Raw genomic sequence first — 26,141 nt, forward strand, 5'->3', positions numbered from 1 at the left:
TAAGGTAAATCAACGTCAAAAAGTCGGAAAAACTCATTATCCACGAATAGACTGCGCACATTTAGCAGACTTGCGGGAGAGTTAACCTTTTTTTATTCATCACCACAACTTTGACCAATTAAAAAAAAAGACGGTGAGATTCCTAGCAGATCTAAGAGAATTTCAGAATTCTGCACATGGACCTTTGCTCAAAATAGTTGAGTATCACACACAAGGGGATATATCTCAATAGGAATTGTGCATTTAAGACGTTTTCGCCCGTATGAAGGGTGTCAACCCGGAATTTGGTACGGTACCTGAAACTGCTGATTTGTTGATTGACACGAAATACACCATTTTCGTTAACAGTGCGTCATGCGCTGGCAATTTTTAGTTGCGCCATAGTTTACTAGTCAATGTAGTTCTGCGCTACAGTTGATAGAATATTAGAAACCCATCGATTTACCAGATTATTATTCATGTGAATCGAACGTAGTCTGCGAAGAATCGAATTCCATACAAATGCGAGGGTACTGCGCATTTGGAGAAGTTGAGCCAAGCCCGATTAGTCCGTGCTTTTTCATAATGAATTTTAAATCCATGGATATGACCGTCGCCACCAACGGCCGAGTGACTTTGTAGATTAGTACAGTCAGAGTCAGCCATCCAAGCGCTTTTTGACGAGACTCAGCCGCGGCAGAAACGGATCGCTAAATAATGGGGGCTAGGGGCAACAGTACGCGAGAAGCCCTTATGCATCAGCAGCAGTCAAGTACATTATATATCCAGGATATCAACTAACCCATTCGTTATCTTAAGTTCGGGCCTTGCAAGTTGTTCATCAGAATCATCGGAATCAAGAGGACGGTCGACCGTATCCTCGGACTCTTCCAATCTGCAAAGAACCTCAGTCAACATCGAATAGCATATATTGGAATAGGAGGACCTATTTACTTTATGACAATGAATAATTACAGGAACATTATTAAATGTCTAGAACGAAATGAGTTTACATGTAACTGCTCTACCAGTAATGGACGCTCGCATTTGAATGTGCAGCAGGTTTTGTCTATATGGGATAGAAAGTGAGTATGAAAGGCAAGTTGTTTCATTCTCCGATATGTACGCAAAGTTCGTGATAACAACAATGGGTTTTTGGGAGTACAAGGACTGATACGCCAGAGCCCAACACCGCAATGTACGTAGAACTAGCAATAATAGCATGTGGATTGTGGAAGCTGTACCCAACTACACCTTACCGGCAAAAGGAATCAACAGAGGTTAGCGAGACTGACATCACGAAAACGTGACAAAACCATTGAGCTTCGGTATGGATCTAACTATATAAAAGGTACAACAGACATGGAGAATGTGCGCTACACGGGTTATTATGTATCCGCGGCTCTTGAAATAGAAATAACCTCGAATAAGTGTGCTTATACTGGACAGTTAATGGCTTTCGAAAGTCGCATCGAAAATTCAATTGGCAGCACTGTGCACTGCAGGAACGACATGCACCCAACGTAGGGACGTAGGTGATAATGATAACACTCGGCTTGAGTGACGTAACATGCACCGACTGAAGATCTGGCGCCACCCACTCTTAGCGAAGCGGGATGTGTAAATTTCAACCGACATATAAATCAGGTAGGCAAACCTAATAAAACATCTGTAACGTGCAGTATACGTTTTTATATACTGCGTTCAGTCGCGACGGTTGATTGCTTGAAATCAACAGCGTTTTTGATAAATTAAACCTCCTTACATACGGTAACGCAACAGATTTCCAATGGTTTTGCAGTAAAGTGCATATCAAGAGTTCAGCATACAAGAACTCGATCAGGGTCGGGCATCAGCTGGAGACCTGGATTGAAACCGAAGGAGGTACCAAAGGGGCTTGTTCAGCATATCACTTTATTACCTCATTTAGTAGGCGAATAGGAAAGCGAGGTCAGGTTAGATAACTCGTACGGTCTTATTACATTCAATTCAGTACCGCTGTAAGGATGGCTAGAGTGTGCCGCACATCATTCGCGATTAAGTAGATTTGAAATGATAGTAAATGATCACGACTCAGTTTAAAAGATATCAATGGGTCTTTTTAAGCAGAATCATTTTAAATCGACTACTCAACAGCTCTCGTAACAACATTGTTCCACGGTGACAAATGACCATTGGCCATCAACGTTCCGACGAACGAAAGTGATAGCTGCTGAGGGCACCCAGAACTCCGCGTGTCGAAAAACGGACCAAGATGAAAAACGTCTGAGCCAGATTTCTTTCTGACAAGCGTGGCTGGCTCGCCGCAACAACGGAAATCTATTTCCGAAAGATAGCGGCCCATAAGAAATATACTAGTAGGATAAACTCCATCGTACAATTCTATTAACCACGAATATCAAAATGCACGATATTTCCATTGAAATTCTATGGGTGAATGTCATCCGGTCTACAATTCTATATATACCCAAAATCAAACTGGATTTCATGCTTAGGTGAACTGATGAACTGATGAATTTTAGTATATGGCCAGGCCATGTATGCGCAAACTGCGCATGCGCAATCAATTCGGTCGGTGCATGTACGATCAAGTATGAGTTATAACGGTAGTCATTATAAATATTAACACGGCATAACGTTCGTTAAGGTATCCCCGGATATATGCCGGTAGAAGTAGACGGATATGAGCAAGGTGCTAGCTGGCGGTTTAGGGAAAGAATAATACACATTACTTGACGATCATTTTAAAATCTTAACGTCATAGTAGTCTTCCAACATTTATACGGAATATTGACTTACATTGTTTCCGGAGTTAACATGTTCAAGAAATTATCTACAACGCACACTTATGATAAGACAACTCCCCATCTGTAATAAGTATGGTGACAGATTGCATTAAGGGTATGTGTCGTCGAACGCCAATAATAATTCACCAAGTCAAACAGCAACCTACACCCTGGTCTTCGTCGTTTCTAGCCACTGTTCCTACCTGATCGATGGTAGACTGCAGTTACAAGACCAAATAGAATCCTCTCCATGAATAAATTATGAGACGTAAAAATTTGCCCCTTCTCAGAAACAGTGCTGTACGTCGAACGCGTTTATGAAGGCCGGACGATGCAATATAGCTACGTTCACCACTAAGAACATGCGAAGTGGATGATAATATAAACAACGCGTTTTTTCCGCAACGGATGGTACAATCCATAATCACAATCGACTAATTAAGCCGCATTGTATAAGACTTTTGCACGAAAGTAATACTGAAACCAACATGAGTGCTTTGACACTTTCATTTTCGCAAGACAGTGCCAACAATGGATAACTTCCTATGGTCTCCACGCACCAGCAGACACTTACACCATGATAACACCAATGTTTTTTGTCTCCCGAGTTCTATCGCCTAAGTCAGTACGGAGTATAAACACTAAACAATAAAGACTGATAACTGCAATTGCTAAGGAACGCAACGCAACGCAATTTTGGTACAGTGTTAATTTCGTAGTCATAGTTATGAATCCACAGGACTTCAGCACACAAAATTTCATATCACCCACTAACGCTTCGAAACTGGAGAAAACTCTAGCTACGATATCCACAATATAACCGCCTCACCAAACACACCAGTCAGCGATAGCTAGATTTGATACTACAGCCTAGTACCGCGAATAAGTATCTGAGCAGTCCAATCTATGACCTCTATGATAACACACATCGAACACCATTGCCGGACAAGTGCCATTAGCGTCACTGCGTACGTGCGACATCGGCGAGACATCCTCCTAAAATCGGCAAAAAATCGATGCCGAAACGGGAGAATGGCGCCAGGGTACGACTATCAAAACCGTTTTGATCGACTAAGAAATGATAAACAAACGTTATGAAAAATTTCCAACTACCCTGCAGCAGATTACTGCTAGCAACATTGACCCGGCCCCAAACTACCTTCTCTTTTTGAGTAATAATCACGCTGAACTGCCCCGGACTCAACGTTTCAAAAACAGCAATGTTCAATATTCTGATTCAACCAATTCATACCGTTGTGAACGTCACGTTAATATTATTTCACACATTTCAAAGCAATGCCACAATCGGTGTCCATTTTATATCTAGGGATACTAATATAAGCGTGAACTTATGCGGGCATATTGCATTTCGCTGGACAATGGACATCTATACCATACCGAGTATTTTAAAAGTAAAAACTACGGGGTATCTTTAGTGAGGATTAGATGGTCACTAACGAGACTCGAATATCGTGAACTTCTCTGCATCAAAGAAGCGTGGGTTAACTATCACACGAGTACCTTAATCGTTGAATAAATTCAAGACTACAAGTTTCTCAGATTGGATGCTCTTATCGAAGTCAACGTACAGGTTTTGTCGCGACTGTCGCGTACATAGCGGCGAACTGGCAACACACCATCACCAGATATTATGTTACTGTGTCAAATCAAGATCTTCGTAGCCGCCACGACTTATTTGTCCACTTACAAATTAATGATTCTATTCGTTTTTAATTCAGTAATATATTTCCAGCATAACTACAAAATCAAAACGGTGCTAATGCAGCTTATTCACCGGCAAGACAGGGGTGGATAGAGTTTTGTAACGCGCTGCCTCAATGGAGGCAGATCCATTACTTTTCAACTTGGGCCGACTCCATATGCTATATAGTGCATGAACTCAAAAAATCTACCCATACTTTCCTAACTTCTGCAGTGCTGTGTTAGATTACTTGCTCGACTCAACATTTATATCTTGTCAGTTTTCAGTAATATGCGGTTTCAAATGCGTGGCTTTCGAATGTATCGCAGTCGAAACTAGAAATATTACGGCGATGGGTGATTCAATAAATACATCACGCAGTGCCAACGCAGTTAATATATAGCTGAGCAAAGAGGGTTTGTACGCGTATCCCTTTCGGTCAGAAGACATCGTAAGTGCCTCAGAGCAGACAACGAAATTAGTCAATCTGAAACTATATTCTACAACATTATACTCGTTCTGTAACCGATTATATACACTATAAACCTACGAAATATAACATGGAACAACGTGAAACCCTGTCCCCTCCACACTTCGGCTCTACAGCGTAAACAGTATTTACACACACGGATCTTTATGTGCTGATGAAATCAAATATTGTGCACCGTCACAGGTCAAGTGAGGCATGACGAAATCCTCGCTAGTGAAGCGGTTCTACCGCCACAATAAGGAAGTGCGAGTTGGCTTGTTTTCCAACGTTTGCCCTTCCCGGGTGCTATTACAAAGCATTGTCGCAAAGAAATAGGCAATTCACGTTGCTCGAAAATGAGTAATCAGGTGAGTATAACGCATCCGTATGCTGGACGAAAACACTTTACGCGTAGGTAACCCATTCTATTGCTGTGATCATCACGCTGCATAAATGATAGATCATTGCAAGCGGAAATGCAAGGTACTGTTCGAACTTTTGATTGTGAACTTTCATCCTGTTACATCATTGCGAAAATTCAGACAACGCAGATAAAGCCAGATATTTTACAATGAAGATCGTCTAAGGCAGGGTTGGCCCTTTTCAGCCAAAGGGCCACATTCGATTGACGAAAGATTGCGCGGGTCACTAGCCGCGCGAAGCGCGAAAAATTTTTGAAGTCTATAGGTCAATAATGTTGTCACTTGACTATATTGCGGGCATGTTGTATATCGCTGGGCCAAGTTTGCGAGGACGTGGCTATTCGGCGCATGGACATATCGATATCGAAAGCTGCGACCAACATGCATCAATCATTTCGTGCCTATGTTTCATAGTCGACGGTCTTACTGCGAGCGCAAACGCAATGGCGCATATGTTGAACGACAATTTGTCTCGTAATCGCGAATATAGTTCGACTCAATCTGAATCTGATACATTAGGTATTCTTCAATTTTCACAAAAGGACAACAATATTAAAAACAAGAAATCGAGTGACAACATGTTGCGCCAAGCTTGTTACAAATTTTTTTTTAACTTTGATAAATATATTTCAAATTATTCTGCTTTATTGTAGTGTACGAAGATATGCCAATATGTGGATGGCTGATGGATCTGTCAATGCGTCGGAACTGATATTTTAGTCATCACATCTCAAGTGTTGCGCCCAGACCAATCAAATTTTTGGTTCGCCTTGCAAGTTCACAATCTGTGCAATCCATTTTTGATGATATTAGAAATTTCGGAATTTTCGGAAATTTCAATAATCCGACCAAGGAGTCGGAGCCAGAGAATTGAAAAAACTGGATCGGAGTCGGACCAGAGAATTTGTGGATCCGCTCGCACTATTACAAACACATAGGCTCTTTGAAACTATAGTCAATTACCGCGATACAGTAGTAATTTCACGCGGGTCTTCAGCCGGATCCACTCATAATATATGAAAAGTCATTAGAAAAGTAGGCCTACATTCTACTTGTCAAAATCTAAGGTGAGGAGTGGTAAGCATTTAAATTTTGCTTTTAAGTATAGCCTATGCAAAGTAGACCAACTTCGTTACACTTCGACTGACCCCCATTGGCGTATACAGGCAACGGAACGGAATATCTTATTTGTGAGTACGCTCTTCCCATGTATCCACAAAAAGTCAACCACGAGTAATATTTTGACGATCAATGGAGCATTGCAAATAAAGGATGCCCGTTTGAATCGTATGGGGCGAGGAATAACCTACACCTAAGCCTTAAATATATAGCAGCGAACGGACACCTTTGCGGATAATTCTCCCAATAACCATTGGAACTCGTGTCATTGGTGGCTATGGAGAAAGTTCGATACGTGCCGCACTACGGCTTGTGCAAACAGGGTCTCATTGCGCCGTCTTCCAGAATTTTTGTTTGGCCAATGATGGCACAATGACGCCGAACTCTATTTTTAGCGCATCCAAGGTACAAGTATCGCAATGGACATTAAACATCAAAATCGACATCAATTAATAAGCATACCCTTGCCGAATTCATATCGTGTTTCGCTATATCAGCAAATGATGGTCACACCGTTCACGGCACTGTGCCATTCTGTATCACTACATTTACAACATATTAAAGTTATACCATGTACCGATATTTCGTACATTAGGTGAGATTTTTTTTATATTTAAATTTTCATTGGCTATAATCAGAGTTTGATCATTGTTGATATAAGATCACGCATCAAACTATTAATTATTATTGACTTCAAATATGGCACAAATAAAATGTAGGCCTACAAAATCCAGGATACATACCTTGAATTCCTACTTTACCGTGCTGCGAGAAACTACAGTATTCGGCAATTGCAGTTGATAGGGCAGCTAATGTATAATTATAGTAGTATATAGATCTGTGCGGGAAATATCGCGGTCATAGCATGAGCCCAATGTTACGTAACTAGTGTAAAAGCGAATTTCCACCGGCACAGCACCATAATAGGAGTGAAGAAACCTGTTCCCCATAGTCGTTCTCGTCTTTATAGAGTTACCCGTAACTATCAAGAATCAAGATGTCGAATGCTGCTAGATAAATCTCAAATAATTGTTTTTAATGAGGAAATAGTCGAATACAAATCTGCTTACAGAATCTAATGCTTTAGTCACACAACTTACGTAAAGTACAAAACCGAAGAAGTGCTTTTTGATTCAATATTCCATGAGGAAGAGGAAATATTATCACTTTATCAGTTATTGAATACACAACGATGAATTTATAGATCAAATGTTCTCGTATACTTTTCGGTATGACTCCCTCAAAGATGTTATGAGGTCTTGCGGCCCAATCAATGAAATAACATGTAATTTCGTGGAAAGCACCATGCAATTGAATATCAATATTAAAAGATTGGGAGGGAAAGAATTTTAATCGGTAAACTGCATTCCTGCGTGTTTTAACTGAGAAAAATATTGCTGTATGCTTGACACATACGATGTGGCAATGAACGAATGTATTTACTCTCTTTGATGAGAACTAATTATAAATGTCTGATACTCTCATGAAAGCTTGGGATTTAGAAATCCAAACGTCGTTTTAGTTATATAACGCGCTTTGACGCTAATGGCATTACTAATTACAGGTTTGCAGAGTTAATTGTTACACAGCTATACTGCGCATATGTTCACGATAAATCTGAAGTAGTTCGCGACCCAAACTGGAAGGTCTCGCGACCCAAATCGGGTACTGACCCGCTACCGAGAACCCCTGATACAGGTGGCGGAATGCCATTTTCAAAGTAAAACGGAATCTAACGTAAAAAAATACAAAGCTATACGGGTTGCATACTTCATGCTGTACTTGACGGCACAATAAAATGTCGGGATAGCTTCCGAAATAAGTCGAAGCATGAGAAGATTTCGAAATGAAGTGATAGTCACTGCGTTGTACCGACGTTACCATCAACGAATATTCACGAAGCATGGTCGTATGGACGTTAAACAGTAACTAGTGTTTACATGGTGAGGTCGGCTATCTGCATTTACTGGAAGCGAAGATAATTGCATCACCAAATATCTACGGTCGCGATGACTCAGATATACACACACACTACACACACTACAAAATATTTCAGCGAGTGGCGATAATTCAACTTAATTTACAAATTACATTTGCGACAATAGTACATGTAAAATGTAATTCGAATAGCCACAGTATCTGTACCTCATCTCCATATAGTGCCACCCATAAAATTAGTTATTATTGCTGATGGGTAACTAAATAGGTAAAATGGCGTTGGTCCATTAGCGTTCAATGAAAATTTCAACTGCACAATATATTAACTAAATTACTCAAATTTGCTATATTTTGGCTACAAGGCTTTGTGTTACGGGTGCTCTCGGCGAGAGTGAGCACTGAGCAGCCTACGTCAGATGATAACGGTTACGTTACCAAACGCATGAGTTAAATTTCGTCAAGCTTCATCTCAAGTGTTCATTCATAGTGCCGGCAATTCTGAATATAACCTACGACAGGGAGAAATCCTAGCGACACAATTCGCCAAGTCATCCGCTGACCTTCCCGCTACCCAGCGAACAGCCTACACGTGACAATGTCCCATCAAAATAACCGACAACGTAAATAGATACGCCGGTATTACAAATAACTGTGGGGTATCATATGACCAAAGAATGCTACGCTTGTGTTATAGTTAAAAGTGGCTGTGCGTTATCACATGACCTGAGACGACTGCGTCGATTTTCGTACTGTCAAAACATAGAGGTTGTAGGCTTGTAGCACAATTTTCAGTTCCGTGTTAGACTCTTTGGATCATAATACCAACGCTGGAAACACAGGATATTAAGGTTGCATTTAAAACAAACGGTGTTTTAAACAAAGGCCCTTAAAAAATTATGTTTTTTCAAGTTGCAAAATTATGCCATAATTGTGTACATACTTTACAAAAAACATGTTGTTTGATCCTAAGGACAATAACCACTGTCCGATATAGCCGACGTATATCGATATGGGATGGTTAGAACCCTCAAATTAGTCGGTTCAACATTAATAGTACAGAAGATACAGATATTTCGTCATATGAGCTATATTTACCCTAGATTTTCAATTGTCAATGTCAATCCCCTATGACGTCACAGTTGAATATTCGTGGCGTCACGACTTGAAAAAATAATTTAAAAAAATGAATGTTTTAAATTAGACCCTTCTTTTAAACATATTTGTTTTAAATGCAACCCTACAGGATATCTACCCGCCGTCGTTGATGATTAAACGACGAAATAGATCACATGTATTCATTTAATGAGAGTCATATTTCGAGATGGTCGTACGTATGATCGATACGACTCCGAGGCATCCTAAGATCAATAACTCTGGGAAAATGTTGTCCATACTCGTTACCGAGCCCATTGGCAAAGAGTGGCTTTAGCAATACCCAATTACAATGTCTAGCGTAACTTGCAAAATGATCGACCTTTGATATTACATTTTTTCGGTCACGAACGTCCTGAGACTATTATCGTTAAAAATTAACGTTTCCGGGATGTATGCCGAACATACAAACCGTTACCTATGACCATCGCGGCAGGAAAAGATAGACAGCAACGCCCGGTACTGTACAATCACTACGCTGGTCACGAGTGTGATTTTTGAATCGTTCGTGGAAATGAGAGAAACGCTCCAAAAGTTCTCACTTGAAATGAGGCCGCGCACTCAACAAGTTCGAGATTTGTGTGAACTCGGAAATTAACCCATGGAATACGTGTAGCAGTGCAGGCCCCGTGAACATATTCTCATTACGCGATAAGGTGGTCATGGGTGATACAGTTTTAAACTTAAGTACTTGTGGGAGACCATTTTCATGATGCCGAAATTGATGCAAATAGATTTGGTGGAGACGTGGTGACTTCCGCAAATTTAATTACTTTCCTAAAAGACGGCGAGGTTCTCGCGAACACGAATCTACGAATTACCGAGGTTCGTACACCAAACACGAGCGTGACTCTTACACTCATCGCATGCAGTCCATTTACATCGCATCCGCAAGGCAAATACGTTGGTGTCACCACTCACCAGCCCCTCGGAAAGAATATCGGTGTTATTCATATGACAGCTCGAGTTGGGATGACAGTTGAATGCCTTTCAATATAAATCATTAATATAGCATACTTCGAACTTTTCAAGAACATTGCGCCGCAAAAGCTTTCCTTGCAATTCTTAACCCAAGTGTATATAGTAAGACAGGATAAGCTAAAGTGGGCTCAACTCAACGCAAAATGTAATATGCAATATCGGTATAGCCCGGGGCTGCCGCTATTTTAGCAAAGGTTCAGATACAAAAGTTGAACACTTTACTAGGTTCTCTATAGCTCGTATTTACCGTCATACCAATATAATGCTGTATGATTATACACAATTCGGCATAGAGATATTTGCAAAAGCAATAAGCGAGCTATGTATTGCTCTACCAATCACATCTAGCGGGAGAAATAACATTTTTTTATTTCTTGTCAGTTTATTTAATCTTGGTTCAAAAGTGGTGAGAGCGAATTGAAGGCATGAGTGAAGATTTTCACTGGTCATACAGATGATACTCTTTATGAAGTTCGTGCTGAAAACGCTGACTCCCAGCTATTGTTAGTCTCAATATGAACAGAAAGAATTGAGACACTGCACTTTGTTTTTGCAAATCAACGACAATGGACATGGTTTTGCTAAAGAACAAAGTAAATAGTGAGACAGAAATGGTCCGGATTCAACACTGAACTGGTTTGCATTCGGACCGCGGTCCGCCATCAGTTGAGTATACCTCGTATGCGACTTCAAAAATTTGAACTGTGGCTGGTCCAATGGCCAATGCCAACAGTACACGTTTCCAAATACGCCGATACTAAACTAGACACGCCGTTCAATTCGTCCACTGACTCCAACACAGATTTCTCAATTTCAGGAATACCCATTTTCCCTGCACCACTGAAAGCGACTCAGCGTTCACTGGCAAACTCTTCCCGCCGTTATACTGTCACTGACATTCGTGCAACCCCAGTAAATTCAACACACTCTCTCAAAATTAGGTACCAAAAACCTCCTCAGCCAGAAATGGTTACTTGGTCAGAATCAATTTACGATCATTACAGGCAGTAAAATAGAAGTAAATGGAGTCGATAAATTGACATATGCCCTGCTGGCGTGAGCAGTTAATTATTGACAGCGCCAATTGTCCGATAACCTAACAAGGTCGGCGCTTTTAGCTGCATATCCGATTGCAGGAATTATGCGCATGTCAAGTAATACTTGCATACAATAGATAAATAAACGTTAGGGATTATAATCACGTGGACTGCGGCGGTACAACCGAACATACGCTATACTTTAACAGTCTTGCTGCAACGAGACGACGAATACGCCATTGTCTACAATTTCGTTATAAGAGGTTTGCGGTATTGGTTAGCCCTGAACACCACAAATTAGGACCAAGAGATCGAGCATTCCTCTATCGTACGAAATACTAGGCATTGGCGTAGTGGATCGCAGTTAATAATGCATATTCATCTATAAATTGGTTCGCTTTATGGTATGTAATGAAACAATAAATACTCCACTCGTCAGAATCGTACGCTATTCGCCTTGACAGTTGAATTTCGCGAGAGTCACATTCAGTACTTTCCGAACGGAATTTAATGTGCTATATCTCGTACGAGATTCGTAATACTTCAATTGTACATCCCATTCGACGCGTGTTCGTACTGAAACAACTTTCATTTTTCATAAACGCACCGATTTTTCAAGCTTGTTGGAACAACATATATCCTGGCAAAGGATATGCGGAACGTGTAATGAATACACAATTTACAATCAATCGATACCACATGGTACGGAGATGTTGTACCCATGCCATGCATTCGCGTGGGATAACGCAACTGATAAAACAACCGTGCAAATATTCGAACACAGCGATGGTCGTACGCGTAAATGCAAAGGAAATATTTTATGGTGGTACCGCGCTCAAACACCTCACTTTTATTCTGCGTCTAGCGACCCAATCCTCTTTAATGAGATGCATTGGTAGTTTCTAGATCGGTCTTCGTAACAGGCACTAATTATATTAGCTCAATACCTCTGTAAATATTTTATGCAAGTGTCTGGTATACTTATATCCTGACTATATCCTAGCAGCAAAAAGGTCGTCTCAGTGAGAATCCTACTTGGCAAAGTCGATCCCTACACATCGCGCAATGACGTACAAAATCCCAGGCTACTCACGGATTCTTTCGCTTCTTCGAGAATACTTTATGAATTTTCCGGATCTTCCGTTTAATTAAGCTCTGCTTCTTTCCTTTCCGAAGACTCTGCAGCGAGTCAGTCGCCACGGCACGATCGGACGGTAACGTCCTATCGCTGGAACTCCGATACAGTTTATTACCGGGCACTGTCCGCGCTCTGTCATATCTAGCGGAGTAACTTCTTTGCATATGGAAGTCCTTGGTGAGTTTAGATTCGGAGCTGGCACGTTGAACAGGGCGGTCTTTATTTCCTCTCGACATTGACGAATTACTGTCTCCTAGCGTAGACGAGACGTCTTGACTCGAAACAGTGTACTCGCTATCCGATTCGCTATCATCGCCTTCCGTGATGTGGCGTGGATGAAAAGTGACCTTCTTTTCTTTATTGTTATTATTGTTGGCAACGTCCATTTCATAAACGGGCGACAGCTTCCCCCTGTGTTTTGCTTCTATGTCTGCAAGGGATCGGCTACCATCCATGAATTTCCAAAAGTTGTCCCCTTGAAAGTCCAGTGCTTGTGTTTCCAATGCTGCGAGTGAGTGGTTCCGCGATAACTGTAGCGGTCGGCGGCCGGTCTTATCAATGTTGTCCTCAGCGCCGTTCGTTAATAAATGATCTTTCCCGATTATTTGCCTTTCTATTCTACGTTTTCGCTTGTTTATCCACGAAGATCCCGAGCGGTGTATTGTCAATAAAGGCAAAGACTGCGACAATCCATAAGACCAGGACTGGTCGTTTGACATGTCGCTTTTTACGGCTTGCGGTTCAAACGAATCAACAGAGTCGCAAATAAATCGCGAATATAAAATCCTGATGCGGCTTTCACAGACTACCCTCGATTCAGTGGATCACGTGAAATAATCTGCATCGTAAATACTAAAATTTAATTCTCTGGTACACATCGTGGTATTATGACGTAATAAAACACTAAAAAACGCAAAAGTAAATATATCTGATAAATCCACGATGCCTATCCAACTTGACTGCGCAATTCCATCTCATTATGCGCACTTTGTATCTGCTTTCTATCACCCAGCCAATTAAATTTGAAAGAGTTGTTCCAACAGTCCGAAGCTACACCTGAGCTATTAGCGAAAAGAGTGTGTTTTCACACCCAAAAGGTGGCGCATCAATATGCAACCTATCTAAGAATTATACTGGGGTATAAATAAAAAAAATGTATTTCAATTCAAATGACGCTTAATAAATTACAATAAGCACATACAAAGTACGAAGGAAGGTATACACGAAGGGATGTATGTTTTACAATGCTTTATGATGAATCAAGCAGAACTCTCTCTTCCGCAAAGTAACCTAAAGAACTAAGCGAGCGATTGAATATGAACAGAGAATAGAAAACGCCGATTGAATAACGGCGATTGGCCCAAACCGTGCTGCAATTAAATCGAAACACACAAACAATATAATGCTGTTCAGTCTCCAACAAGTCAGGGGAAATAAATATTCAATCGGCATCCCGGGAACGGGGTTTATGAATTCTGAGGTAGGCTATGTTTTCGTGCACAACATTTTGGATGTGAATATGCACTATTTCTGCTACGGCAAACAAACTTCAGCAAAATCATTAAGGGCAGAATCTATTAGCAATGACCACTGATCCACTAGCCGCTCTCAACTACCCCACTCGCAAACACTTGCGTAGTTCACTAACTACGAAGTGCCACAGTTGCTGATCGGTAGGCATATGAAGCGAAAGAATTGCTTCGGCGCCTTGTAAATTAAATTGCATTCGATAAAACGAATTACCATTTCATTTCATACTTTTTTACCCCTTACTTACTCATAAACACCTGTGTAGTAAACTGAACTACAAATTATCACAGTCTCGCAAGACATAAGAACCGAAAGAATCGCTCCGGCGGTCTCGGAGTAAATTATATTAGAACAACGAAACAGTAACCAACCAACAACTATTTTTCCGGCGACAACGCCTGCTGCGAAAAAATATCATTACGTACAAAAGGCAAGTGGCGCGCACTACGATATACTGGTAAAATTAAGAAACGCGAGTCCACTGTAAATAAAATAGCCGCCGGTTTAAACGTAATTGCCACGGCGGAGATTGACCGGAGCAAAACTAAAAATCACAAAAACACATTTAGCTGTCGGGAGAAAAGAAAGCCGCATCTATTGTGTTTCGTAACACACGTGAGACGTCAATGTATGAATGGGTGTCGATTGTTTCCTGTATGAAGATATCGTGACAAAAGCTTGCTTACAAGCGAGGCCGACTAGAGCCCACGAATGCGGAGCTAACCGTCTCGCTGATGACGATGACGATGCACTTTCGCGAGCGTCTGGTATGGTTCGATAATCGCACGATAAACGCGTCACGTGATTAGCCGTTGGTGCGTGTCGATAGAGCGCGCTATTTATAAATTACGCTTCCGAAACGGAACATGGTTGCAAATGCACACATGTACTGCATTGGAGAATATATATTTACTATACAGTTATACACAAATTGAACACTCAACTCGTGGACCAACTTAAATACAAATGCGTTCTCGTCTCATAATTGCTCGAAATCCTTCGCAAAAAACAGCATTTACAGCACATGCTATCTGAAAAATAGCCTCACTTTGTCTCAGTGCTAGTCCTTTTATATCAGGGGTTGCCAACCTGCGGTCGTCTACACATACTTACATTAGTGTGTTGGCGACCGCCAACATTCAAGTTGAAATAAAGAGATTTTTGAGAGATTTTAATTCAACTTCAAAATTTTCTTCGCGGCCCATAACGAAATACTAATTTGTAATCTGGTGCGCTGGTCGATTCCAATATATATTTTGATTCTACCGACAATCCTGATGGGAGGTCAAGAAACAAACATATGCAACAAAGTGATGAATAACTACCTGATGATACCTCATTATTAATTATGCGCCCAAAATTTTCGAACACAGCCTTCTATATCTGCTCTGCCCGTAAATCTGATAACGTCGGATGGAAAAGGATATGTTTGATATTAGTAAGTAATATTGGTAGTTGCACAACTGCACAACTACCAATATTACTGAGAAAATTCAGTCATGGAGCTCAATAAAAATTTTACGCGATGAGACAACAAATCCTAATTACTTTCCACAACATTCATACTCGCGATTTCGGTGCACATCTTAAGCTTGTGGGGTGTTCTGAATATTTTCCGCAACTGTTATGTGCAAGGTATATTTCACATGAAAACAGTAGATACACAAAATAACACAAGGGCTTTCCGCGATAAGGTGTCCAATGGATACCTGGATATTTGGCATCCGTACGATAATCCAAATGCGACTGTGATTAGCAAAAAGTTTGAACATCCCTTTTGTATATTATCCTTTATTTCTTGCGTACATGCCACTAATTTACACGCTAGAGTCTAGACCAGTGGTTCTTAACCTTTTTTGGTCCAGCGCCCCCTTCAAAAACTTTACGTGGTCTGCCGCCCCCCCTCCTATTTTGGTACCATTTGGTTCGAGCCCGATGTAAACATCCCGAATTCACCTCTGCGATTGGCAATACGGGGAAGTCAATTGTAGTATGCTTTGTTTTACTACTTTGTGTGACTTTTGCTCAATTTGAATTTAGTGCTGTCCCCAGCCCCAGTTATCAACTTTAACATGATTGTATTCCAAACAAAGCAACCCGAATTATATAACGTTCATGTGACGTTGTGGGTCACAACACTAAACGATATGATCCTTCGTGATACGGGGAATAAATATTCTGACGATTTAATTTTGTATAGGTCCCAAATATAAGTGTATTTGGTTAATCATTTTCGCCAAACAGATTCAAAGCATCTTTCATGTACAAAGGGTTCTCACTCTCAAAAGTGGTACACTGCCTCTTTCATCGATTTCAACAAGCTGTGCGCTGCAGAATACAATACCTAGTTCGAAGCATTTTGTTGAAAATAGCCCTAACAAGCGGGGCGAGGCTGTTTTATCGTGGAATTCACGATCTAAAAGTACGTGCAATTCATTAGACAACAATTATAATAACACACTTTCAACCCGGTCGGAATATATTTCGCGCATGGCGCGAAGAAAAATTCGAGAGTTGATAAATTTTTTCGAATGTTAATTTGCAATGAGAACTAATTATTCCTAAATGTCCCTACCACACCATCTATTCTTCGATTTTTCTTCAGCGCCCCCATACCGCCCCTCTGAGCCCAGCGCCCCCCATATCGCCCCCTGAGCGTTTCCGCCCCCTTCAAAATCCAAATCGCCCATTTGGGGGGGCGCTGGGGACAAGGTTAAGAAACACTGGTCTAGACCCTGATGGGTGCCTGATATAAAGACTACTCTAAGTCATTTCGACACTCACTCGATCATGTATTTTGAGATGTGCATTGCTCGCATCCGTATTTCCCGGTAGAGTTGATTACGCTGGGAAAGCCAAGCACGTGTCTATTGGTTATGCTGTCGCACAACGGTCACCACAATTTCGGAGTTTGTGTAGTGTCGACACAAACAAAATTTAGGTCGATCAATCTAAGATCAATCAGATTCCGTTGTGCAAAAGTGATGCGCCTTATGTCTGTCTGTGGTGCCAGTTTGTTGTAGCGTTACACTTGTGAATAGACACCGGGTAAGAAGCACGAATCGGCAGCAACACCAGGGAACAAAAACATCGCATTCCATATCATAGAAAACCGTTAGCTCCTTAGAGAACTAAAACAAAAATATAGCTATGGCAACGATCTCGACATGCAGGTTTAGCCGCATCACCCATAGATATTCATCGGCTAGGTGTTAATTAATGAGAATGGAAGAATTACAGCAAAGTTATTAACTCTTCCGACGCCGCGTATCCCCATATGTTCGCTAAATCGAGAGAGCGTATTTTTGTCTCGAAAATCTGACATGCCATTTTGCGTTCATGCCAGTCGGGGCATTGTGCGGTAATGAATTCAAAATTCAAGACTTGCTACTGAGAGGCAATTTCGCTCGATTACCTGTACGGAATAGTAACTTTATTTGGTATATATTTCCACGACGGTAGTGATTTTCAACAGAGGCCAATACCTAAAGACATTTTACATCATTATCACCAATCTTTACAGACTCATCGCGCGTTAAGTTGATATACGGATCTACTAGAGCCACCAAGGCAGTACATGTACTGCGACAACACCGACTTCACACCAATATATACGTATTTATTCAAGTTTTACAAACGTAAAATTGCATCGGGAGATGACGAGGACTCCACGGTGACGAATAATGATGTTTTTGTGCAGATCGATGCTTGTAATCGTACACAAATGAGCTCCGTCGGTATGTTACTGCGCCTGAAAAACAAACTTGAGTACCGGTACTAGCAGAAGTCAAAATTTCGAGCCATTATTGCTGATTTGACGTCACAATGATAGCCTTGAAGCATAGACGGCCGAAGATCATGTCGGCAGCAGTATTTCACGAAGGTTCTAAACCTCCGCATTGCCATCGAAAAGAAATTAACGATTTAAGGATAATATATTATCAATATATAATATAATAAGAATATTCTGTGAAATTTACAACGTCACAGGTAATCTATAAGTACCATAGAAACACCAACAAAATCCATACCTTGACAGCAGCGCGCCTGAAATCAGCAAAACTTCAGTTCGTACCGAAGCCTGTCCCAACAACACAACAGCATCAATCAAGGCACGTTACGCATCATTAGATAGATATCGTTTGCGGCTACAATACGGACGTAGGTACGTCTTGGTAGCTAAGGTTGCGACGAAGTTATGATCCGTTGAAATTGGGGTTATTTGCTGAAAATCGCGGCGTTTTGAAAACAATCGTCAAATTTAGCTCGGCGTCGAAAGAGTTGCCACGATAATATGATTTCTGAAATCAAAGTATACCATGCAGGCTCTATGAGTATGACCCACTGAAAACGCTGCAAGTCGGCCATCCGGCCATCAAAGCAATTCTGAGTAGATTGGGAGATGCTTGTATTATTCGACACATCTCTTGCAAATATTGTATTTTAGGTAACGAATACTTCCATTAAATATTCTCTAAACTCCAAAGACGCCAACTGGTAAGCATATTCATAGGCCAAATTGTATGCAGCCGTGTTATGGTGCCATTCAAGTCATCAGTAGGGGTGACGGGTGACCACACTGATTTTTTTCTAGTACTAGAATTATACATTATCTGCCATTAAGAGTTAATTTAGCAACGTAGATTACATATTCAATACTATTTTCCACCGAAGAAGCCGATATTATACTCGACAAGAAGCCTAATCTACCAGTCAGAATCAAATCAATCAGGTACCGGTACTCAAATTTCTCCCGTCAGACTAACCAGTATGGACAATTACGTGAAAAATGAACACCAATAAGAAACCGTTACATGCAGGTTGCATAATACCGTAGTCATATAATTCAAATATATGTTCTCGCACTGGTGTGTCTCTTCTGACTCACAAGGTCCCCGGCCTCCAGAGAAACCCGAATCGCGATTTCATAATAATGAGTCAAATTCCAACTTCTGCGTTTACTGGTAAATCTCTTTTATTCCTCACAACGAATACGCAGAACTAACGCCAGATTACGATTAGGGCAAACGTAGCATAAAAATATGATATGCCTAGTTATATCGTCGTCACATTCACCGTTCAATTGGATTATAGCTGTATTCGAAATCCTTGTATTTCTGCCAATTCCGTAAGTCAATGATCCGTAATACAATGTAATATATCCCTACTAATGAGTATGAAGTCTTGATGATAAAGTAATTTAATGAAAACTACAGGCAATGATTTTAGGTAACATTTCGGAATCATTTGATTGGTCCGGCCCGCGACCGATCAAAAGGTTTGAATCCGGCCCGCGACGCAAGCTGAATTCGACAACCCTTTATGTAGTCCGACAACCTCCCGCTACCCAACGAACAGAGCACACGTGACAATGTCCCAACAAAAGTAGCCGACAACGTAAATAGATACGCCGGTATTACAAATAACTGTGTGCTATCATATGACGAGTTACGACCGTGTCTATTTTCGTAGTGTCAAACAGTGAGGTCCGAACACATTAAATAATTTCATGTTACTTTGTGGTTCTTCAAATATCGGAATAACAGCGCATCAAACGCAGGATATAATCCACCCATCGTCGTTAGTGATGTAATCATTTAATTCCTCATTTAATTCTATTTCAAAATGGATGCATGAAAGATCGGCAGAGCCCCAAGTATCCTAACGGCTTCAGGAAAATGCTGCCAATGACAACGTCTAGCTAGCGTAATTTAGAAACGATGGACCTTTGATGCTACTTTTTTCGAGTACGAATGTCCTGTGACTCCAATCGTTAAGATTTAACGTCCACGAGATGCGTACCAAACATACAAACCGTTGCCTATGCCTGGATAAAACAAACAGTGACGCTATCGTTTAGTCATGTGACAGTGACTCCACCCCTTAACGACCCAAGCACCCCTTACTCGCAAACGCCTGCCTAGTTCGCTAACTACACACTGTGAGAGTTACCGGGATCGAAAAAATTCAATAATAGAAAAGGGTAGCCTATAAGTCCGAATGAACAAAGATAACCTGGTAAAATCCAAGTAATCTATTTACTGGCTACGCTACAGTCTATTGAAACAACCGTCATCGTTTTTATTGCAGTTATTATCGATTCATTTTACCACAAGAATTGGAAACGAAGGATGTAATCGAAATGACTTGGTGAATTCATTAAATCAAACTCCCACATCGGCCTACAAATTCAGTAAAATATGGAGTATCGCGTAAACAAGAGGCACCTACAGTACGCAGTGAACCCCACTGAGAAATGGCCTACATGTGGCAAAGGACGAAATTTTAAAGAATGGGGTTTAGGGGGGGCGGGGGACACTATTTATCCAGTAGAAAGTAGTTGAATTCAGAATAGATTACACTATAAAAACTCTGGACAGGCACACTTGAGAACGCTTTGATATCCCCTGGAATGGTGTTCCACACTTGGGGAAATTCCTGATAGTAAATAAGTGTCCAGTACATCACATGTTCACTGCACATTGTATATGTTATAAACATAACAGTCACGCTAACGATTGCTTCAAGTCCGGTTTAGACTATTACGGATTGAAATCCTTTTAATTGGTTAGGCCTACATTATGCACCCCACACAGCTCCAAATATCAACACGCAATTTACCGAGCTAACTAAAACAAATACTATCACGTTCTGTTATGTTATAATGTGTGCGACTGCACCCGTCAGATGTAATATATTAATGGGATATTTTACTAACAAGAAACATAATAATAATCACTTAAAGCGTTATAAAAATAGCATTCACGTGGAAACGCCAAATGTCCAAAACGAAAGTTATTGGAGGTCGTTGCGTCGCTGGGATCAGGTAAGAGATAAGATAATAAGAATAGATAGATAAGAGAGAAGAATCGAAACCGAGGTTACTTCGCCATTTCAATCTATTGATTCTATTCATTAGTGCAGTCAGACTTATCAGGCTCTCATATACCTCATTTGCTGCTAGGGCCACGGTTTTGACACCACTGGCTAATTCAGTCATGGCCAATCTTTCCATAGCAGTTCTAGTTATGTAGAACCACCCAACCGACACGAGTACTACTTGTACTCCATACGGTGGTGGCTTCATTTACAGAGAAATTCTACTAACCGTCAATACTAAGATGTCTATGTCTACATCTACCAAGACATTAACATCAGATTTCTGATAGATTAGCGAGTGACAAAACCACACCATAATGTACGCAGATTTGCAGTGCTTCTCACGTTAGTTACATAACATCTGGGCCGATCAGTCATATGGTAGATATCAAAAGTAGAAAAGCATCGGACTTTGTTGCAAAAATTATATGGTAGTAATAATATTAACAAATTTTAAATAGGGCAACCTTGAAATCGTCGCCTAAATGCAACTGGTCAAATTCGCCCAGTGGAAACAGCGTCAAAGCCTCGTTGTCTTAAAGTACTTTCTCCGGTAATCTTACATCTGGCCACCAACCAAGGAAATGAATGACAATGGTCTTAATTTAAGCTATCTGTCACAATGATTCCGAAAATATAAATTGTAATCTAGTCAGGCACTGGAACCTCCAGAATATCTCCCTCAAAGATGAAAATCGACATTGTTCCGAACAATTACAGCACGTTAAAAAAGAAGTATTGTCTTTTTCAAGCTCCAAACGGTTCGATGAATGCGTGTAAGGCGATTGTTGGATTCGGTGTCCTCCGAAAGGTTACGAACCGCCACTTGAGATGTATTGAATAAAAACAGACATAACTCAACAGATAAGAGAGCGCCAACATGCGGACAAATCCAAATAAGTGTCGCAAAATTACTTAATAGCATAATTACTACTTCAGATCACTGCAGTAACAACGTCGTTTAGCTTGAACCCGTTAGGTGTGGATTTTATGTATTGAAACTCGATTCCATAGCGTTAATAATTAGAAAGACACTGGCGCCTTTGCGTTACGATTTAAAATTTGTCAGCAGGCTGTCGGCACCGACGTACGGCAGAACACAAACTGGAGTGGATACATTGCTGTAATATTTAATAGACAGCGAATTGTTTCGCTGCTTTGCGACTACTATACGAGACATGACGATTTTCGTATTAGTACGCGACTTTGAAGGAGTATAGGTGAGATTTTCGAGTAGGCTACTGAAATTATATGACCCTTGTCGTATAACGAGAATTGCAATTTCGATATTATTTTCCACTGTGGAAGGCTGCAAACCTCGATTGGTCGTATGCAGCGGCGTGGGTTAGCGTAGTGGTGACGATAAGCGCCAGCCACCCGGGCGGCCCGGGTTCGATTCCGCGTCGGGAGGATGATCTGGGCTCCTCTTCCCTGCGACGCTGTTCTTACGGCGACAAAAAGCCCACAAAAAAGACACGATGAAAAACGCACTCACTGGAAATGGAGAGTGCAAGAGAAGAGCCGCGGCATAGAGATTTAACATCGAAAAGGAACTGTAATATCGGGCCCTAAGTCGAGGAGGATGAGTTTAAAAGACCGCAACTGATCGTTCGGCATCCTCCTATCTTTTCATCTGTTCATTGTACATAGTGTGTGCCTTGATTAATATTGAGCATACGGAATATGTAGTACAGAGCTACGCAAGTCGTGATCAAACCACAGACAGCATTGTCGCGATGAGCAATGAAATAGAACAGGCATCATATCATTTCTGGTCGCATAAAAGGTTCAATTTGAACTTTACACACCATTCACACTGTTGTGACGTGATCATGAGCGATACTCACTCGAGTACTCGAACCGAAGCCTAATACTCGATTCAGAATCGAATCACTCTGGTACTCGATTTTGCCCGGCCCTAGTAGTGAGGCCATGTTTAGAAGGATATTTTCATTTCCGGAATAAAAGCGGCAGTCGCGTTCTGACCCACTCTGGCTTCATCCTTGTTTTTACTCGATGCGACAAGTTGCTATATCTCTCAATACATGTGGACCAGTGGTTCCCAACCGCGGCTCTCACAGCCGCCTGCGGCTCCAGGGTAGCCTTCTTGCAGCTCTGATTAACCTCCAAATATGCCACAAAAATATAGTAGACGACAGTTGCCGTTTGTTTCTATGAATAGTTATAGTCACTTTCTGCATATGAATGCCAAAATGAGGGATATTAGTTATAATGACTAAAAGCCGTCCAAGGCCGCTTCTAAAAACCGGGGAAGAGGATTCTTGCACACTAGCGTCAAACGCCTGGATGAATACCCGTCAGACAAGGATTATTTTGAGTTCTGTTGGTCATATACCTTTATATATCGTCTCAGTGAAGAGTAGATTTCGACACGATTTTACTGACATTAAAAAAACACAAACTGGTGCATTAACTGCTAGAATATAAATGAAGAGCTATATCACATAACGACGTAATAGTATGCTGTAGTAATGATATGCATTTTCAGTTTATTTCAATGTATAGCACTCGCCAATCTGCGTCTATCAAAGCTGATATAATTGATGTGGAATGTATAGAACTCGATTTTCAAGCTTTTGAGTTAGCTGGATGGTGAGATCCAGAGGTAGGTTAGGTACCTTTAAATTTTCAATACAAGTAGCCCGCTCGAGTGTTTTCATGCGGCTCCATACATACTCTGAAGTTTGAAATGCGGGTCCGACATCCCAAAAGGTTGGGAACCACTGGTGTAGAAGGTTTTGGAATAGTAGCCTTTCTTCCGATAAGAGTAAAACACGCTATTATTGCACCATTGCCAACCTACGTTATAATTGCAGTATATGGTTTATGGGAATGGCCTAGTTGGTAGCCCCGTATCTAGCCGCGTCGGAAAAGGTGTGAGGAGTATTTTGCTCCACTTACGGTTTTGATGCATTTGCATGACTAACACAGATTTCTTACCAGATTTTCTGTTCAACATAATTTACGCGTATGCTCTTACAAAGCACATTTCCAAGAATAGGTTTACTCGTAGAGTAGCGACAACCTCATCCATCGCAGTGGATATGATGTTTGAAAGAATAAATACATGGTTTAATGTGTGTTGTATTTCAAGAGCGTACCGTCGTACACTTTATGCAACATTATTCAAGTGGTACGCCATACATGCAGATAATTCGAAACGGTAACAGTTGAAAAATGGTTTGACTGCCGCTATTGTAGTACTACATTCGCGATACCGTAACGTTTTTGTTCATTGTCTGTTGTATTTCAAGCGCGTACACTTTATGCAACACTATTTTAAGTGATACGCCACACATGCAGATAATTCGAAACGGTAACAGTTGACTACCGCTGTGGTAGTACAACATCCGCGATTCCGTAACGTTTTTGTTCATTATCCTTTTTGATGGCCCCCAAATGTTGGTAACAAGAAATTCTGCCGCGTACCATGACTATACCATGTGGATCAATATTACGCTCATCTACTGGTGATGCGTCCGACATTTGTTGCAGCACTGCACAACGGAAGGAAATAACAGCGGCGGCTACCGTTTTGTAGTCAACTATGAAGGTTTCAAACCTGCTGGCTAAATCTCTGCGTACAATCGGTAAGTTTCGTCGGCAGGGATCAAACATCTAAGCCGTGGGTTATCGCAGGCGATCTCAATTTCTCTAATCCTCAAAGTAACAGCACAGCTGCGGGGCAATTTCTTAGCCCACCACCTCGACAAAGTAACACAATCACTTAGAAGTCTCCAGAAAAGAATCGCAACATTGTCGTCATGTCTATCACACACATGAGGTAATCGCGAATTGTAATCGTAATCGATTGTGACGATAACAGCATTTTCAAGTGATAGTATTCAAAATAAACGGAATTTGAAAGCATTCAAAGTAGTCGTTCGTAACCCATTATCTTAAGTCTATTATAATCAATTCCTATGTAACAAAACGATAACTCAACTTTTTATGCTATTAACTGAAAGTCGAAAGTTCGTATTAACGATTTGCTCATTGTTAAATCAGAAGCATTAACTATCATTATTCTTGTCGTAAGAAATTTTTTTTAAACTCATAGTCGCAGAGTCGACAGCTATTCATTGTGTTGCTTTCATTGGGGAACTACCATGTTTCTGGTGACCAACAGGTAACGTTAGCTCGTAGAAGGAGAATGACAAGCATCAACGAACTTGGGTTGAAACTTTTCTGAATCGTGCACGTCGCCACTACCACTATTAGTCACTGATCTCTGCTTATGCTTACAATATTGAACGTTGCGTCGAGGCGAAGAATATGCAGACTGAACTAATGCCACTGCGCGAACATACAATTGAAGATTTGAAAATGGTATAGGCCTACTTAGCAATAAAATATAAATTCATAACAACCTGCGCGGGAGCGCGGTTGCTGATACAATTCGTAACGCCGGCTCGCAAAATCCGTATTATGTAGATTGCAGGTGTAATGGATTCTCAAAGACGGTGTGGTACTACCACAGTGGTAGTCAACATGACGATGAATAATGGCAATGAGACGCAAGTTGCTTGATTTAATGAAAAATGATGTTAACGAAACTCACAATCTGATTTTCCAAAGTTCATCTTCTAAATCTGAGTTTTCTGCAGCATAGTAGAAGTGACAGCGATCGGACATTGTGGACAGCAGTGATACAGGAAGCTGAAATTAGATGTAGCCTAGTTGAAGTTGAAAAATGATAGGACTTAATAAAGCACTCTGTAAGTGTAAAAGTATTCTAGGCCTAGTTTTGGCTAAAAAACTGAAAAGCATGAAGTAGGTATAAAATCATAACCACTTAAGGAAGCAGTTCTTCAAGAAAGTAGCTAAGTACATCGTTACTGACCATCTCTAGTTACCAGTGGGACAAATGAGCACATTATGAATAGGACACTGCAAAAGCAAGGCACATTACTTTCACAATATTGTCACTGTATGGCCTTAAGATATCATGGAATAGTTATATTTACAATTCAACTGTACGCAAAACC

At 40.9% G+C, this 26,141-nt stretch overlaps 1 protein-coding gene and 1 long non-coding RNA gene across 7 annotated transcripts in view; both read right to left on the minus strand.

The window, feature by feature from the left end:
- The window catches only part of LOC145441013 (protein Aster-B-like), a 68,907-nt gene extending 43,046 nt beyond the window's left edge, over window positions 1-25,861 (minus strand). The window contains exons 1-2 of one of the 6 annotated variants that reach the window (XM_080318803.1): window positions 25,715-25,861; window positions 782-874 (exon numbers count right to left, since the gene is read on the minus strand). In XM_080318803.1, the coding sequence (XP_080174929.1) occupies window positions 782-874; window positions 25,715-25,788 (167 nt within the window). In that variant the 5' untranslated portion in view covers window positions 25,789-25,861. Of the gene's footprint in view, window positions 1-781; window positions 875-2,778; window positions 4,100-12,678; window positions 15,124-25,714 lie in introns of those variants that run through there. The other 5 variants (XM_080318799.1, XM_080318798.1, XM_080318804.1 and 2 more) reach the window with 5 other exon arrangements.
- On the minus strand, window positions 17,852-18,489 carry LOC145441030 (uncharacterized). The gene is made up of 2 exons (XR_013915700.1): window positions 18,285-18,489; window positions 17,852-18,004 (listed from the first exon to the last, which is right to left on the minus strand). It is a non-coding gene; the product is annotated as an uncharacterized LOC145441030 (long non-coding RNA).
- Window positions 25,862-26,141: the final 280 nt, after the last annotated feature.

This window comes from Botryllus schlosseri, chromosome 6, assembly GCF_051294905.1.
Source record: "Botryllus schlosseri isolate E-star chromosome 6, Bs_hap1, whole genome shotgun sequence".
Lineage (NCBI taxonomy): Eukaryota > Metazoa > Chordata > Ascidiacea > Stolidobranchia > Styelidae > Botryllus > Botryllus schlosseri.